This window comes from Hypanus sabinus, chromosome 20, assembly GCF_030144855.1.
Source record: "Hypanus sabinus isolate sHypSab1 chromosome 20, sHypSab1.hap1, whole genome shotgun sequence".
NCBI classification, from domain to species: domain Eukaryota; kingdom Metazoa; phylum Chordata; class Chondrichthyes; order Myliobatiformes; family Dasyatidae; genus Hypanus; species Hypanus sabinus.
The window spans coordinates 73122306-73140610 of NC_082725.1; the positions used below are offsets into that span (position 1 = coordinate 73122306).

The 18305-nt window shown below is 50.4% G+C and overlaps 1 protein-coding gene across 7 annotated transcripts in view; it reads right to left on the bottom strand.

The window, feature by feature from the left end:
• Nucleotides 1–18305, bottom strand: part of LOC132378631 (ras-responsive element-binding protein 1-like) — a 140040-nt gene that overhangs the window by 53173 nt on the left and 68562 nt on the right. Inside the window, exon 1 of one of the 7 annotated variants that reach the window (XM_059945748.1) lies at nucleotides 6267–6713. The exons of the other annotated variants lie outside the window; for them this stretch is intronic. Within the exon in view, the coding sequence (XP_059801731.1) occupies nucleotides 6267–6337 (71 nt within the window). The 5' untranslated portion in view covers nucleotides 6338–6713. Of the gene's footprint in view, nucleotides 1–6266; nucleotides 6714–18305 lie in introns of those variants that run through there. 7 annotated transcript variants of the gene reach the window in all.

The following is an 18305-nucleotide window of genomic DNA, read 5'->3' on the forward strand; positions in this document are numbered from 1 at the left end:
TAGCAACTACCTCCATCTTCAAGAGAAGCCCGACAGCATTAGAGAAGTTGTTCTGAAGCTCAGACCTTGGGCCTGGCTGCCAAAGATGAAGGGATAATCATCATGCCAGAACTACTGGGTGGGATGAGGGGGAGGTGTTAACAGACATCAGGAGAGGGTGAGTGATTTGAAAGCAAACTGGCAAAATATAAAAGCAAAGTAAGCTCAGAGGGAAGCTAGTGTGCGTGAGCAACACACAGCAACCTGCAGGAGTTGGGAGCTGGGCACAGAATTTTGTCTCAGTTCACGTTTACATGAACAAGTTCAACATCAAAGCAACGGCAGTGGAGGAAGAGGGCTGAACCCACTAGAACGGGGTCTGTTCAGCCCACCATGCAGTTTCCAGCCTCAAGAACAGGGATTCACTTGATCGTTGCTCAGCTTGGAGGGCCAGTCCCAGAGTACAGGATTAAGTGATGTATGATCCGACTCTCCATTGCAAAACAAGCCCTGGGCTGCTAGATCTTGGCATGCAATCTGAAAGGGCTTGGGCTGGAAAAAGCACATTCAGTTTGCTATAATGTTTACTATGTGCAGAAACATACTGGCAAGACTGGTTTTAGGAAGGGCAGGTATATCGTTACCAAGGCAACAAACCCAGCCTCTGCTCCATCCCGAAGTATCTGAACTTTTGCCATTTAACAAAGAGCAGACAAGAACAAAAACTTTGCCAGTTCTCTGACGGAGCACAAGTTTCTTCCTGCCACACCACAACCGCCTTGCTGTACTTCACTGCCACTGCAGGCTGTTGTTGGAGCAGGTAACTGGATACACAATGATTAAAGAGCACAGTCCAGAACTCACTGGCTGTTTACAAAGCTTAAACAATGCATAGTCTTACAACCAAAACCAGTAGATAACACGATGAACACTGCTTATGCATTAAGTAAATAATTTCTGTGACAAGCCAGCAAATAATTGAGGAATGCACCAGGAAGCTCTGTAGGAACAGGTACCAGTCTCTATTAAAATGAGGATCACTAAGGCACCACTTCAGGAAAGACACAGCTCCACCATCCAGGCCATGCCATCTTCTCACAGCTACCTTCAAGCAGGAGGTACAAAAGCCAAAAGTCCCTCACCACCAGGTTCAACAAGATTTATGTCCCTTCAACTATTTGGCTCCTGAACCAACTTGCACAACCCTAGTCACTGCCTTAGTGTAGCAACAGTCTGGTCAGTTTGGTCATTTTTTGCACTAAAATGTTCTGTGTTCTTCCACGATGAACAGTTTATGTTTCTCTTGTGTATCTGATGCTTTGTGCCTGTGGTGCTGCTACAGAGTTCCACTTCAATTGTGCATAGACAACAACCTCAACGTTGATGGGGTGTGTTTGCAGACAGAGTTCTCCGTTTGGAGTTCACAATGTGGAGAAACCGTGTGTAGACCGCCTCAGTCTACAGTACTGACCTCGAGCTCCCAGTTGCCTCTCACTTTAGTTCCCCACCCCACTTGGATCTTTCTGTCTGAAGCCCCCTGCACTGTTACACCTCATCTCAGCCTGGCCATGCTGCATCCTGCAGGACTCGGGAGTGAATGCTCCAAGCTCAGTTTATATTGTTTGTCACTCTGATGCAAGCCACCTGTGAATCACCTCAGTTCAGCTCTCCCTTTTGGGAAGGTCCGACATACTGAGCAAGACCACAGCTTTTGTGTTCCATTCTCTACCCTCAGTAACCCAGTGACCAGACAACACTCACAACCTCAGCCTCCCCTGAAGACCCTGAAGAAATTTTTATGACCTGCACAGAGTATATGGATCGAGCTGCCAGAGGAAGCAAACAAGACAGGTAAAGTAACAATTCTTGAGAGAAGATGGATGGAAAAGGGTTAGGTGTTTTCAAACATGGGCAAATGGGACTAACTTGCTCATTTGAGCTGAAGGCCTGTTTCTCTGCTGCATTAATCTGTCAGACATTGCCTTTCTCAGAGAGCACCGAAATAGGCCCCTTGGCCACCACATCCACGCCAGCCCTTTTTGCTCATTAACATTAATCCAAGTTGCTCAGATTCAGTCCCAATCCACCCTCCCACATCGTCTCTGCAACTTAAAATTGCTCTCTCTTTTTCAGTTGTGATGAAGAGCCTCTGAACTGAAACATTTACTCTCTCCACAGGTGCTGCCCAACCTGCTGAATATTTCTAGTATTTTCTGCTTTTGTTTCTGTACATCCATCCAGAAACACTGGTCATGATCCTCTTGGGCAGACAGAGAGCAGAACCCAACACAAATCCTGCCTCCAAAATGTAGTCAGTGCATCAGCAGAACACCGCAAGTACATTAGAGAGGCTCTAAGCAGCAATAAGCTGTGTCTCCTCTTGGACAGACAGATCCGCTGGGATTCACCACCCCTCCTTGCGTCATTCAGAAGCCCCTGGGCTCCAGCCTGTCACACAGATTCCCTTTGCCCACCTCTCCAACTTCTCTGCAAATGGAACCATGTCTACTGAGGGCAAGGGGAGGATTCATTGACCTGATACACCGACACAGGTTCTCCCACCACAGATGCTGCCCAACTGCTGAACATTTCCAGGACGTTGAGCTTTTATTTCAGGTTCCCAGCATCTACCCTATTTGTGTTTTTGGAGCAGTTCTATGTCCTAGGACCTTGTGTCAAGGAAGTATCCTTCCTCAAAAATGAGTGCACACGCTGAAGAAAGATCCATTCAGTGTCAGTGTGCATGGGTTCTGCACCGGGCTACCCGCGGTCAGCCTCTGAGTGAATCCTGCGGATAGCCGAAGAACATGAGGCTGTTTCCCAATGAGGGAGAGAAGATCGGCTGTCACTGGCTGCCCATACAACCTACTGCACAATTAACCCCAGTCAGTGGCATCTGCTGCTTCACACTGAAACCATCAGTCATATCATTCCCATCTCACCTTAAACCTGCCTTCCCCATCCATGGCAAAAAGATTGTGTGCGTTCATCCCATTTATATATTTCATAATGTTGTACTCCTGTACCAGATCGCCACACAGCAGGGTGACTATACAATAGTCCAGGTGTGGCCCTGCAGCTCAGTCAGGTTGCTTCAGCAACAGGCAACACATTCCTCCTTACCCACAAAATACTGCAGAGTCCAGCCACGAGGCCGGTACGTTTGCCACCAACAGGAGCACCATTCTGGTCACACTGTCTCAAGTGCCTCATTTTCCTTCTGTGGACAAAAGATCCCTAGGAGGGTATCTTAAAGATCACAAAAGTTCTGCTGAGTATTAAGCATATTCTTCCCCTAGTCACGATCACGGAAACAAATCACATACTATCATTTTAGTGCTTATTAGGGATTGCTTTGCACTGAAACTGATGTCACACCACAGATCTATCTTACTAGCTCTGCAGTAACCTTGGGATGCTGCAATACTGTGGATCTGGCCTTGGCAAAGAAGATCTCTTCCTGCAACTGAGTCACATCCAAATCAGCACTGCCCCAAGGACTCCTGGGACAAGGGATGAGGCACAGCAAGAACTGGTATGTTGACCACACCACCACAGGCCTGGATCCTCCACAAGGCAAAACCGCCACTCAACAGCAGAACCCCTCAGCAGCTGGATGTGCGACTGGGATAAGCTGGGCTCCCAACTGAATGCAATCCCACAAGAATGGAGAATGGGACATTCCAGGGTGTGGATGGATGGCTGAGTTTCTGTGTATTTGGGAAACTTTGGGTTGAACATCTCACTGCTTACTGAGGGTATGAGTTACAATGGCAGCACTGCATATCTGTAGTGCCACCAACTATCACAATCACAGCCAGCAGAGCTCGGTCGAGTAGCAAGCTTTAAAAGAGCCTCCTGAAGGGTCAAAGTAAGGCGGCAAGGTTTCTAGGGTCTGAGGCTGAACTTGTGCCTGCTCTGTGTCTCAGTAAGTCTAGCTGATGTCCTCTGAGAAAACACCTCAAATCACAGGCTGGAGCCCAGAGTGTCTGATTAACCATGAATTCAATAACTCTGCTGAACTGACAGAGTGAGTCATACTTAGAAAAATAGAGGGATACGCAGCAGGGAAATTCTAGGCAGTTTCTAGAGCAGGTTACATGGTCAGCACAACATTGTGGGCCGAAGGGCCTGTAATGAGCTGTAGATTTCTATGTTTCTTTGTACAGAGATCCCAAACCAGATTGCAGACTGCAGATGTGGAATCTGCAGCAAAAACAAACCTCTGGAGGAACTCAGCAGGTTGGGCAGCATCTGTAAGGGCACAGGGATGATCAACAGTTTGGGTCAAGGCCCTTCATCAGAACGGATGCAGGGTGTCAACCTGAAATACTAATCACCCCTTCCCCCTAAAGGAGATGACTTCTACTCCAGAATTCACCAAGGGAGAGGGTCCACTCTGGAGAACCTCTTCAGACCATGCTGTTATTCCTCTGACTGCCTGTGCCTGTCCACTTAGGTTCAAACAGTTATGTACTTATCAAGCTTCAGCATCACACCCCTGCTCTCGTATCCTCTCAAAATGAATGCCAATATTGCACTTGCTCTCCTCACCATTGTCTTAGCCTGCAAGTTAATCTTTAGGGAGTAATGCGCAAGGACTCTCAAGTCCTTTCCAGCTTTGATTTCTGAACTTTATCCCTGTTTAGAAAATAGTCTACACCTTTATTTCTTCTACCAAAGTACTTGACCAAATACTTCCCTGCACAATATTCCATCTGCCACTTCTTTGCTCTCCCAGTCTGTTCAAGTCCTTCTGCAGACTCTGATCCTCAACAGGACCTGCCCATCTACTATCTTTGTATTGTCTGCAAACTTGGTCACAAAGCCGACAATTCCATCATCCAAACTGCTGACATATAACATGAAAAGAAGTTTCCAATATGACCCCTGATAAATTTGACTAGTCACCCACCAGTAGCCAACCAGAAAAGGCTCTCTTTATTCTTACTCTTTGCATCCTGCCAATCAGCCTATCTTCTATCCATACTAGTATCCTTCTTGTAATACCCTGGGCCCCTATCCTGTTTAGCAACCTCATGTGCAGCTCCTTGTCAAAGTCCTTCTGAAACAATATCCGCTGACTCTCCTTTGTCGATCCTGCCTATTATTTCCTCAAACAGATTAATCAGACAGGATTTCATCCTGTGGAATCCATGCTGACTACGGCCTATTCGATCATGTGCCCCCAAGTACCCCCAAAACCTCATCCTTAATAATCAATTCCAACATCTTCCCAACCACTGATGTCAGGCTAACTGGGCTTTAATTTCCTTTCTTCTCCCTCTCTTCCTTCTTAAAGAGTGGAGTGTCATTTGCAATTTTCCAGTGCTCTGGAACCATTCCAGAATCTAGTGATTCTTGAAAGATCGTTAATGATGCCTTCACAATCTCTTCAGTTACCTCTTCCAGAACGCTGGGGTGTAGTCCATCTGGTCCCGGTGACCAATCTACCTTCAGACCGTTCAGCTTCTCCTTAGTGATAGCAACCACACTCAAATCTGCTCCCTGACGGTCTGGAATTTCTGACATACTGCCAGTGACTTCCACAGACTAATGCAAACTACATTTCTTTGTCTCCCATTACTACCTGTCCAGTGTCATTTTCTCACCTCTCTTTTACTCTTTATACTGTATAGGTGAAATGTATCCTCATTGATATTTTTGGCTTCAAATTTCCATCTTTTTCTCTCCTTATGGTTTTCTAGTTGTCTTCTGTTGGTTTTCAAAAGCTTTCCAATCCTCTAACTTCCCTTACTTTTGCTTTTATGCTGCCTGTGACCAGAGGACGTGCATTAAGGTGAGAGGGGAAAAGATTTAAGGAAAAATGCAGCCTGGAAGTTGCTGCAAGGAATGCTGGTAGAAAGGGTAACAACCATAGAGGCACTGAGCAGCTACTTAGTCAGGCTCACATATACAGGAAATGGAGGCAGAAGAGATTTGTTCTGGGTACAGACGGGCCTGCTGCGGTTCTACACTTATGTCACCATGTCCCTGATCAGTTTCCACCCTCGCACATCGCTGGCTGCAGTGCTTCCGGCCACCATAGCCAACGAGGTGGCTTTTTAATGTAATCTGACACCTGACTCACACACTGAGGAGTTCTTAACCAGTCTGGCCTTGAAGTGATCTGAGCCCATAACACAGCAACAACCACTGCTGTGGGTCAGGAGTCATATACCTGGGATAGAAATTCACTCAGTTTAATGACAATTCACAACAGACGTTGTGTTGGTAATGTGGACAGTCTACATACAAATCAGTTAAAATAAAGCGCAGTTCCTCACCCCAAAACACCACAAGCTGTGTTCTCTCCGACCACATGGCAGCTACTGCTGGCGGGGTCCTGCCATTCCATCACCTCCTTTTGTTCTGGGAATAGTCCAGGGAATTCCCTGCTCTGCTTTGTATCCCATCACTGTCAACTGGGGGGTGCGGGGAGTGAGCTTGGACTCGCCCTGGCCACTTGGACCTTTTATTGAAGTGGATAACAGACATTGGCACCAGACGAGAGTGAGATGAAAAGGGAGAGGTCGGGGGAGGGATGAGGAAGTGACACGGAGTAAGAAAAAAGAAGGTTCAGAAAGAGCAAGAGAAGGGAGGCAAAAAGGGAGGCTGAAATGGAACGGAGAGAGAGGTAAGTTCGCTCCTGCAGAGGTCCGCCATCTATTTCACTGTCCAAGCCAGGGGTCTCAACTTTTTTTATGCCATGACCAATACAATTCACCAAGGGGTCTGTGGACACAAGTTGGACACTCGCGGGACTGATGTACGACAGGCAGACGTAACACAGATCCAGCCTTGATTGAGTGTTCGATGGAGAGTGTAGGAAAGCAGGGGAAGAGCCTTAACCAGGCGATACCTGATACTGTGAGTGCAACAGCTCACAAACAAACACACAAAATGCTCGGAGAACTCAGCAGGCCAGGCAGCATCTATGGAAATTGCAATATTTCAGGCCAAGGGCTGGGAAGGAAGGGGGAAGGGGAAGAAGCTCGGTTAAGCAGTTCTGGGGAGAGGAGGAAGACGACGTGAGAAGCTGGGGGGTGACCAGTGAAAGGACAGCCACATTCTGGGAACAGGTGCGGCAGAGATGAAGGAACGGAGAAAAGGGAATGGCCTTTTTACAGGAGACAGGGTGGGAAGAGGTGTAGTCAAGTTAGCCTCGGGAGTTGATAGGTTTATTCAACATGTCAGTCAAGTGTTTGTCTCCAGTGATAGGAGACAGGCAGATTGAGAAAAGGGAGGGAGGTGTCGGAGATGGACCAAGTGAATTTATGGGTAGGGTGCAAACTGGAGGAATGGATGAGCTTGGCATCGATGCAGGAAGCAGTCGTCGTGTAGCACAGTGGATAGCACTGCCAGTGAAGCTCGTCGTGTAGCACAGTGGATAGCACTGCCAGTGAAGCTCGTCGTGTAGCACAGTGGATAGCACTGCCAGTGAAGCTCGTCGTGTAGCACAGTGGATAGCACTGCCAGTGAAGCTCGTCGTGTAGCACAGTGGATAGCACTGCCAGTGAAGCTCGTCGTGTAGCACAGTGGATAGCACTGCCAGTGAAGCTCGTCGTGTAGCACAGTGGATAGCACTGCCAGTGAAGCTCGTCGTGTAGCACAGTGGATAGCACTGCCAGTGAAGCTCGTCGTGTAGCACAGTGGATAGCACTGCCAGTGAAGCTCGTCGTGTAGCACAGTGGATAGCACTGCCAGTGAAGCTCGTCGTGTAGCACAGTGGATAGCACTGCCAGTGAAGCTCGTCGTGTAGCACAGTGGATAGCACTGCCAGTGAAGCTCGTCGTGTAGCACAGTGGATAGCACTGCTAGTGAAGCTCGTCGTGTAGCACAGTGGATAGCACTGCCAGTGAAGCTCGTCGTGTAGCACAGTGGATAGCACTGCCAGTGAAGCTTGCAACATGGACCAACGGCGTGAGTTTGGAGGCGAGGACCACACTATCAGATGTAATGCATTCTGATTCCACTGGATGTAACCTGTCGGGACTGGCAGAGCCATGCACCAGCACACAGTTACTCAAAGACAGGGTGGAGTTAGCACGCTCTCACTGACTGACCACATTCCACTCCCACTGTCTGTTCCCTCCCCCGGAGAGACACGCCGTCCGAAAGCAGGGGCTGTGATATTCCTCACACACAATGACAATCTTTTAAAATAATGCAAGGGAGTTCTTGTCGGTATCATACCCAATATTTGCTTAGTAACCGACACCTTAAAGACAGATTTTCTTGCCGATTATCCTACCCGGCTCTGCTTGAGGCAGCTTGTTGTGTGCATAGAAACTAATGAGCTTCATACATCAGAGCTGTGACTACACTTCAAAGAACCTCATTGTCTGCAAACACAAAGTCCTGGTATTGAATAAAGCTCTGCAGAAATTCAAGTCTTCCTGCAGGCTCTTAACTTGGTGAATTTCTAGTCCAGTACACCTTGATTTCTCCCCCAGTTTTCTTTAGAAAACCTGTTCAAATTTTTCAAAGCAAACACTGCACTCTGGTCAAAAAGGATTCCACGAACTGGGCCCTCCAGTACACTGGTGCCAACGAGGAGTTCAGAGGCATCAACATAGGCTGTCAACCACTGTCAATCAAACTGTTCCCTTGGCTGCCAATTAAAAGAGGATTGTCATCTCAAGTTTTTAGAACAAGTGTGCAATTTATAATCAGAAATTCAAAGTCGCTCTCCTGAGATGTGGGTGATGTGTTTCCATATGATAAGAACATCCAATCACCTATTGGGGATGGGAGAATGGGAAACATCCAATCACAGAATGGGATGAACTCTATGGTCCGCAAGTGCCAGTCTTTGATTTCACCCTCCGCACCATAGGGCCTTACTTAACTCCGCAGTAAGTAGAATACACAACACTAAAGCCCAGGAACAGCCCCTGCAGCCTGTCGCACAATGCTAAATTACAGTAAAACCTTTTGCCTCCACTCCTGTCTGACAGCCTCTGCTGTGCTTGCTGTCACCATTAGGGTACAGGTTTAACGTTCCGGGGGGTAGGTACAGAGGAGATGTCAGGATTACGGTTTTTTACACAGAGAGTGATGAGTGCATGGAATGGACTGCTGGCGATGGTGGTGGAGGTGGATACGATAGGGTCTTTTAAGAGACTCCTGGATAGGTACATGGAGCTCAGAAAAATAGAGGGCTGTGGGTAACCCCAGGTAGTTCTAAGTAAGTACATGTTCGGCACAGCTTTGTGGGCTGAAGGTTTTCTATATTACCCCAGGCACCTACTACTTTCTGTGTTAAAAAAACCTACCCTGCACACCTCCTTTAAACCTCCTCCCTGTCACCTTAAAAATGTCTCCACCCCCCCACCCCAGCATTAGTATTTAGGAGCAGCCCAGCTCAGAATCGAAGCTGGAGTCAGATTAAGCCACTGCTGGAGGATTTTACTGGAGTTAACTGAAATCCCAAATCAGGGGTTTTTGGCAATAGCTCCCTTGCCTTCTTGCATTATTTTGTGCTTCAGACTGCCAGGATCTAACGTAAGCACCCTGAAAATCAGCATATAATGTTCCCTCCCCCAGAGAGACACGCCAAGTCCGTTTCTCTTTGGTCCGAAAGCAGGGGCTGTGATATTCTTCACACACAACGACACTCTTTTAAGATAATGCAAGGGAGTTCTTGTCAGTATCATACCTTCTTGCATTATTTTGTGCTTCAGACTGCCAGGATCTAACGTAAGCACCCTGAAAATCAGCATATAATGTTCCCTCCCCTGGAGAGACACGCCAAGTCCATTTGCAAGGGAGTTCTTGTCAGTATCATACTTTCTTGCATTATTTTGTGCTTCAGACCGCCAGGATCTAATGTAAGCACCCTGAAAATCAGCGTATAAAGTTTTTTCCACTGTCAGAGGTAATGGGTTAAGGGTGAAAGGTGAGAGTTTAAGGGGAACATGAGAGCAAACGTCTTCACGTCTAATCAGAGGGTTGTGAGAGCACAGAACAAGCTTCCAGCACAAGTGGTGCATGCCAGCACGATTTCAACATTACAGCAACATTTGGATGGGTACACGGATAGTAGGGTATGGAGGGCTATGGTCTCGGTACCAGTTGATGGTAGTGGGCAGCTTAAACGGTTTAGGCATGGCCTAGATGGGCCAAAGGGCCTGTTTCTCAATGTTAATGAGTGACGATCACATGTAACACAACAAAGCTGAGATGTATGCAGTTTACTGGATCCCCTACAGCCTAGGAAAGGGCATTCTTTCCTAAAGGAAGTGAATCAAAGGTTCACCACACTGAGAGAGATATCTCACGAGGAAGCCTGGAATCCTGGCCTCCCGAAAGTTGGCTCTCAAAAAGGCTTTTGTTATCCTGAGGATGTGGATGTCAGTATCACAGAGCTGGGGAGAACTTCCTTCGTAGTTTTGTGAATCTTTGAAATTGCTCCCTCCAGGTAGTTGTGGCTCAGACGGACACACTATTTGACATTTAAAGGAAGTTAGGGTTAGAGGACAAGGTTCATGGTTTCACTAAATGGAGAAGCAGGATCAGTCAGAGGGTGGGACAGCTCAAAGTTCCCTCTAACATAGACTGAGATTGAGGAGGATGGGCCAGATCTGGGTCAGAACCGGCAACCTCTGCCAATGGACTGATTCAATCTGGAGACGACACAGGCTACGGTGACTAACTAACCTACCAACTGGTACGTCTTGGGGCTGTGGGAGGAAACTGGAGAAAAGCCACGGGGAGGATGGACAGGCTCTTTACAGACGATGTACAGCTCAGGGGAGTGTTGATATCAGGGATGAGGTACTGCTCAGCTGCATGGCTAAGCAGACACAAAGCATCCAGTAACTGTGCCCTCAGCCTGATTAAAGCTTTTTTTCAGCTCTCAGCAATATTGCAAGAGGAATGAATCAGAAGGGAGAGATTCCTTCTTTCTTTACCCTCATCTTCCAGCTGAGTAGCCCTCAGCCTCCGCTCCATCTCCCAATCATTGTGAGAGTTATTAATAATGAGAAGTTGCTGTTCTCACTGGCAGACACCTAATCCGTGACCTGCCCGGTGATACTCGATCAATCAGGTGGTTTGTAACTGTAACCCACCAGGGCTCTGAACTGTGTGGGTTCTGACTGCGAGGTGCAGGTTTGTGGTGGCAAGACTGGGGTGAAGAAACCCAAACAGGCTTCCAGAGAGGACAGGCAAGACCTCCAGGGATCTGCAGCCTTTCTGTGCTTGCATGATCATTTTCTTTGATAATTAATATAATCGTCGTTGCATCATCACGTCTAGATTCACCTCACTGTTATCATCTCCCAGCTCAGCATTGGCTGAATCCCCTGTAACATTACCACCCTCTCATTACATAAAGCTCCAATAATAAAATATTCATCTTCTATTCCCTCCTGTGTCCTAGTCCTGATCAATTCTCCTATTTTGATGCGGGGGACTCTGAAACCCTTTCCCAAGCGGGTTGGGCACAGGAAGAGCTGCTGCAGGAACAGTGGGTCCGGCTGCACCTGTGGAGGGGAACAAGAGACTGACCGTTACCCTTTCATTTCCCTGCAGCGATCCTGCCTTCACAACTTGGCTGATTCCAGGAAGTGCAGTCTCTTGTGGATAGGCGGTTGGATTCAGCACTCCTATTGCCCCGTCACTGTCCTCGGGCTGGACAACGGCACCGTGCAGTCACCACTGCCCTGTCAGCAGTCGGTGTGCGCTCCTATTGCCCCGTCACTGTCCTCAGGCTGGACAACAGCACCGTGCAGTCACTACTGCCCTGTCAGCAGTCGGTGTGCGCTCCTATTGCCCCGTCACGGTCCTCGGGCTGGACAACGGCACCGTGCAGCCACCACTGCCCTGTCAGCAGTCGGTGTGCGCTCCTATTGCCCCGTCACGGTCCTCGGGCTGGACAACGGCACCGTGCAGTCACCACTGCCCTGTCAGCAGTCGGTGTGCGCTCCTATTGCCCCGTCACGGTCCTCGGGCTGGACAACGGCACAGGGCAGCCACCACTGCCCTGTCAGCAGTCGGTGTGCGCTCCTATTGCCCCGTCACGGTCCTCGGGCTGGACAACAGCACCGTGCAGTCACCACTGCCCTGTCAGCAGTCGGTGTGCGCTCCTATTGCCCCGTCACGGTCCTCGGGCTGGACAACGGCACCGTGCAGCCACCACTGCCCTGTCAGCAGTCGGTGGGCTCTCCTATTGCCCCGTCACTGTCCTCGGGCTGGACAACGGCACCGTGCAGCCAACACTGCCCTGTCAGCAGTCGGTGTGCGCTCCTATTGCCCCGTCACGGTCCTCGGGCTGGACAACGGCACCGTGCAGTCACCACTGCCCTGTCAGCAGTCGGTGTGCGCTCCTATTGCCCCGTCACGGTCCTCGGGCTGGACAACGGCACCGTGCAGCCACCACTGCCCTGTCAGCAGTCGGTGTGCGCTCCTATTGCCCCGTCACGGTCCTCGGGCTGGACAACGGCACCGTGCAGTCACCACTGCCCTGTCAGCAGTCGGTGTGCGCTCCTATTGCCCCGTCACTGTCCTCGGGCTGGACAACGGCACCGTGCAGCCACGACTGCCCTGTCAGCAGTCGGTGTGCGCTCCTATTGCCCCGTCACTGTCCTCGGGCTGGACAACAGCACCGTGCAGTCACCACTGCCCTGTCAGCAGTCGGTGTGCGCTCCTATTGCCCCGTCACGGTCCTCGGGCTGGACAACGGCACAGGGCAGTCACCACTGCCCTGTCAGCAGTCGGTGTGCGCTCCTATTGCCCCGTCACTGTCCTCGGGCTGGACAACGGCACCGTGCAGCCACCACTGCCCTGTCAGCAGTCGGTGGGCTCTCCTATTGCCCCGTCACTGTCCTCGGGCTGGACAACGGCACCGTGCAGCCAACACTGCCCTGTCAGCAGTCGGTGTGCGCTCCTATTGCCCCGTCACGGTCCTCGGGCTGGACAACGGCACCGTGCAGTCACCACTGCCCTGTCAGCAGTCGGTGTGCGCTCCTATTGCCCCGTCACTGTCCTCGGGCTGGACAACGGCACCGTGCAGCCACGACTGCCCTGTCAGCAGTCGGTGTGCGCTCCTATTGCCCCGTCACTGTCCTCGGGCTGGACAACAGCACCGTGCAGTCACCACTGCCCTGTCAGCAGTCGGTGTGCGCTCCTATTGCCCCGTCACGGTCCTCGGGCTGGACAACGGCACAGGGCAGTCACCACTGCCCTGTCAGCAGTCGGTGTGCGCTCCTATTGCCCCGTCACTGTCCTCGGGCTGGACAACGGCACCGTGCAGCCACCACTGCCCTGTCAGCAGTCGGTGTGCGCAAGCACACAGAACACAGAACTGGCTGGATAATCTGTTTGAAAGGCGTCAGTTCAGAAAAACAGATTAATCAGGGCCTTAAGAAAATCCTTTCTGAAGCAGTGAATGAAATGTTTGGGATGGGACCTGATACTGAGGCTTTGCTGCCCTTTGAGAGAACACACTGACTCTGGGACACAGGAGGGTTTTATCATGCAAGGCATGAGAGGTGGTAATGGGACAGGGGAATGACCAAGATCAAGCTGGGACATTATAGTAGTAAAGCGAATCTGGACCATGCAGAATAGCTTCAGCTATGTAAGCACTGACTAATAACATGCCCACAGACTTCTCCTTAGAACTCCCAGACCCTTGAGTGATCCACCATGGTGTAGTGGTTACTGTGACACTATTACAGCTCGGGGCATCGCAGTTTGGAGTTCGATTCCAGCGTTATCTGTAAAGAGCCGTGGAACGTGTGAGTTTTCTCCGGTGATCCAGTTCCTTCCCACAGTCCAAAGATGTACCACCTAGTAAGTAGGTTAATTGGTCACTGTAGATTAGTGCTCACCAACCTTTTGAAGCCCAAGATCCCCTACCTCAGCCTTAGTGAAAGGCAAGATCAACCCCAGATCGATTAGTTACACGCATACACGGAAAGACCGGAAGTAAAACCCCGCAACCCGGAAATAGAAATAATGCATAAACATCAGGGGTCACCACCCGTTTTTGCACCACAGACCGATTTTAAATTGATAATATTCTTGCGGATCAGCAATAAATATGACCAGAATACAGCGATACTCGAAGCAGGTTCCTCATGTCCAGCCTATTCCGCTATTTAGTTTTCGTGGCTCTCAGCCCTTACCTGCTGTCCCGCGCTGCTCACACTTCTTCCACTCACAAAACTCAACGGGTTTGTCTTTCAGTACGGGGTGTTTGGACTCAGGGTGCTGACGCAGTTTTGAGGGCTTCGTTGCCTCATTAGACAGCCTCCCACCCGCCCGCCACCAGACGCCCTGGCCAGGTGCGGCTGTTCCCGTGCCAGGGCCGCGGCGGTCGCAGTCCGGAGACAGCGACTGACCGACTGAGTGAGGAGTGCGACAGGCACGCGTCCACCCCCTTGCAGGATCTATCGGCCGACAAAAGTTTGGCTCGAGGGATGACTTTCAGTAGATCGCAGCGAGGTAGCTGCTCTGCTACTTACGAAACCCCGAGCCCAAATTAGGTCGTCTGCAAATATTTTAGCACCGGGTTCCCCACGAACATTCGGTGTGCTAAACAGGTTTGGAGGCAGCACTCCAGGCCAGTAGTGACGGCACTTCCCACCGTCCACCCGAGGCCAACCAGTGATCCCTGGCGCGAGGGTGTCACCGCCTTTAGGCGACTGATGACCTCACGTGCGTTCAAGTTCAACAGCGGCCGTGACAGGGAACGAGGAAAGGTGTAACTGACTCATGTTGTTTCCTCACGGCCCGGTGGTCGGGGACCACTGAAGTACACTGTGTAGCGCGGGGGAGCTACGCACACGCGCACTGGGCAGAAAGAACTGAACTAAAGCCCCGCAACCTGGAAACAATCTCTCAACAGTATCTGTGTATTTATTTTTCTTTTTTTTTCGGGATCTGCTGGGAAAGTCTCAAAGGTCGACCAGTCGATCGGGCAACCACTACTGTAGATTGTCTCATGATTGGGCTTGGGTTAAGCGGAGGTTGCTGGGTGGCACGACTCAGTGCTGGAAGGGGCCATACTATGTTGCATCTCAATAAGGAAAGGAAGAGGCACAGAGAGCAGGACGATACCAATGTCCGGAAATGTCAAAACAAAGAGAAATGTGTGGGTAGACAGACAGGGAGGGAGGGAGGGAGAGAGAGGGAGGGGGAGAGAGGGGGAGGGGGAAGAGAAAGCTGTGGAAGATAGAGAGCAGGGGAGGGAGAGAGAGAGCAGGGGAGGGGGAGAGAGAGAGAGCAGGGGAGGGAGAAAGAGAGAGAGCAGGGGAGGGAGAGAGAGAGCAGGAGGGAGAGAGCAGGGGAGGGAGGGAGAGAGCAGGAGAGGGAGAGAGCAGGAGGGGGAGAGAGCAGGAGGGGGAGAGAGAGAGCAGGAGGGAGAGAGAGCAGGGGAGGGAGGGAGAGAGAGCAGGAGAGAGAGCGAGCAGGGGAGGGAGAGAGAGCAAGGGAGGGAGAGAAAGCAGGAGAGAGAGAGCAGGAGGGAGAGAGAGCAGGGGAGGGAGAGAGAGAGCTGGAGAGAGAGTGAGCAGGGGAGAGAGAGAGAGCAAGGGAGGGAGAGAGAGCAGGAGAGAGAGAGCAGGAGGGAGAGAGAGGGAGAGAGAAAAGGGGGTTGAGAGATAGAAAAAGGAAGAACAGAAACAATGAGAGGACAGAAAGAGAAAGAGGCAGGGGGAGGGAGAAAAGGTGGCATGGGAGAAAAGTAAAGGGTGGGTGAGAGGTCGAAAGGGAGGGGAAGCTGGGGGGAGGCAGAAAACGAAGAGGAAGTAGCAGATGTAAAGAGAGCAAGCAACGGGAAATATGGAGGGGAATAAAAGGGGGAGAAGGGGGAAGCTACAGGGATGATGGATGGATGGTGGGGTGCGGGGAGGAGAATTCACTCCTGTTTTTGTGAATTACTGTTAGGTCCTTCCACAGAGGCATCACCAAATAACCTTGAGAATGGGATTGACAGACTTCCCAACACTGTGGTCATCAAATTCTCAGTAACCAAGCAGCCACAATGGTGGCTGCATCTCAAGAGGCAAAAATACCTCCAGCTATTTTGTCTTCTTATTTGACCATTTGCTCACTTCTATGAAGAAAGTGAGCACTTTCAAAAACCCTCTCTGTAACGATTGCAAAGGGATTGCTGAAAGCAGGCGTGGCAGACATGGACGGAGAAACGGAGCTGATAATGAAGGAATGAGGAATTCGCTCTCATGTAATCGACACCCAGATAAGCATTACAACAATAACTGGATCCCTTGATGTACAAAGTTAAGGAAGAGAGTTTGGATGTTCAACCATTTCCTGCTTTAGTTACACAGCAATAACAACTTCCCACTGATCCAGTGATACGGCAGCAAAACACCTACAGCATCACAGGGACAGACCGTGACCACTTCCCAAACATTTCAGAGACAAAAGATGGGGCAAGGATAAGTTTTAGGAAGTACATTGAATATGGAACGGGAAGCTCAGAATACCAGTGTCCAACAGCACACGTCCTGCAGCAGGGTGCCAGGAGCGGCAGATGGACCCCACGTCCTGCAGCAGGGTGACAGGACTGACAGATGGACCCCACGTCCTGCAGCAGGGTGCCAGGACCGACAGATGGACCCCACGTCCGGCAGCAGGGTGACAGGACTGGCAGATGGACCCCACGTCCGGCAGCAGGGTGCCAGGACCGGCAGATGGACCCCACGTCCGGCAGCAGGGCGACAGGACTGACAGATGGACCCCACGTCCGGCAGCAGGGTGACAGGACTGACAGATGGACCCCACGTCCGGCAGCAGGGTGACAGGACTGACAGATGGACCCCACGTCCTGCAGCAGGGTGAGAGGACCGACAGATGGACCCCAAGTCCGGCAGCAGGGTGACAGGACTGACAGATGGACCCCACGTCCGGCAGCAGGGTGAGAGGACCGACAGATGGACCCCACGTCTGGCAGCAGAGTGAGAGGACCGACAGATGGACCCCACGTCCGGCATCAGGGTGAGAGGACCGACAGATGGACCCCACGTCCGGCAGCAGGGTGAGAGGACCGACAGATAGACCCCACGTCCGGCAGCAGGGTGAGAGGACCGACAGATGGACCCCACGTCCGGCAGCAGGGTGTCCGACACACAAAGAGACAATACACAGGCACATTTGGTCACACAAAGAGACAACACACAGGCACATCTGGACTGACCGCAAAGGGACAATACACGGGCACATCTGGACACACTGCAATGAGACAATACACGGGCACATCTGGACACACAATGAGACAATACACAGGCACATTTGGACACACAATGAGACAATACATGGGCACATCTGGACACACAAAGAGACAATACACAGGCACATCTGGACACAAAGAGACAATACACAGGCACATCTGGACACACAATGAGACAATACACATGCACATCTGGACACACAAAGATACAATACATGGGCACATCTGGACACACAAAGAGACAATACACAGGCACATCTTGACACACAAAGAGACAACACACAGGCACATCTGGACTGACCGCAAAGGGACAATACACGGGCACATCTGGACACACTGCAATGAGACAATACACGGGCACATCTGGACACACTGCAATGAGACAATAAACGGGCACATCTGGACACACAATGAGACAATACACAGGCACATCTGGACACACAATGAGACAATACATGGGCACATCTGGACACACAAAGAGACAATACACAGGCACATCTGGACACACAATGAGACAATACACATGCACATCTGGACACACAAAGATACAATACATGGGCACATCTGGACACACAAAGAGACAATACACAGGCACATCTTGACACACAAAGAGACAACACACAGGCACATCTGGACTGACCGCAAAGGGACAATACACGGGCACATCTGGACACACTGCAATGAGACAATACACGGGCACATCTGGACACACTGCAATGAGACAATACACGGGCACATCTGGACACACAATGAGACAATACACAGGCACATCTGGACACACAATGAGACAATACATGGGCACATCTGGACACACAAAGAGACAATACACAGGCACATCTGGACACACAATGAGACAATACACATGCACATCTGGACACACAAAGATACAATACATGGGCACATCTGGACACACAAAGAGACAATACACAGGCACATCTTGACACACAATGAGACAATACACATGCACATCTGGACACACAAAGAGACAATACACAGGCACATCTGGACACACAAAGAGACAATACACAGGCACATCTCGACACACAATGAGACAATACACAGGCACATCTGGACACACAAAGAGACAATACACAGGCACATCTCGACACACAATGAGACAATA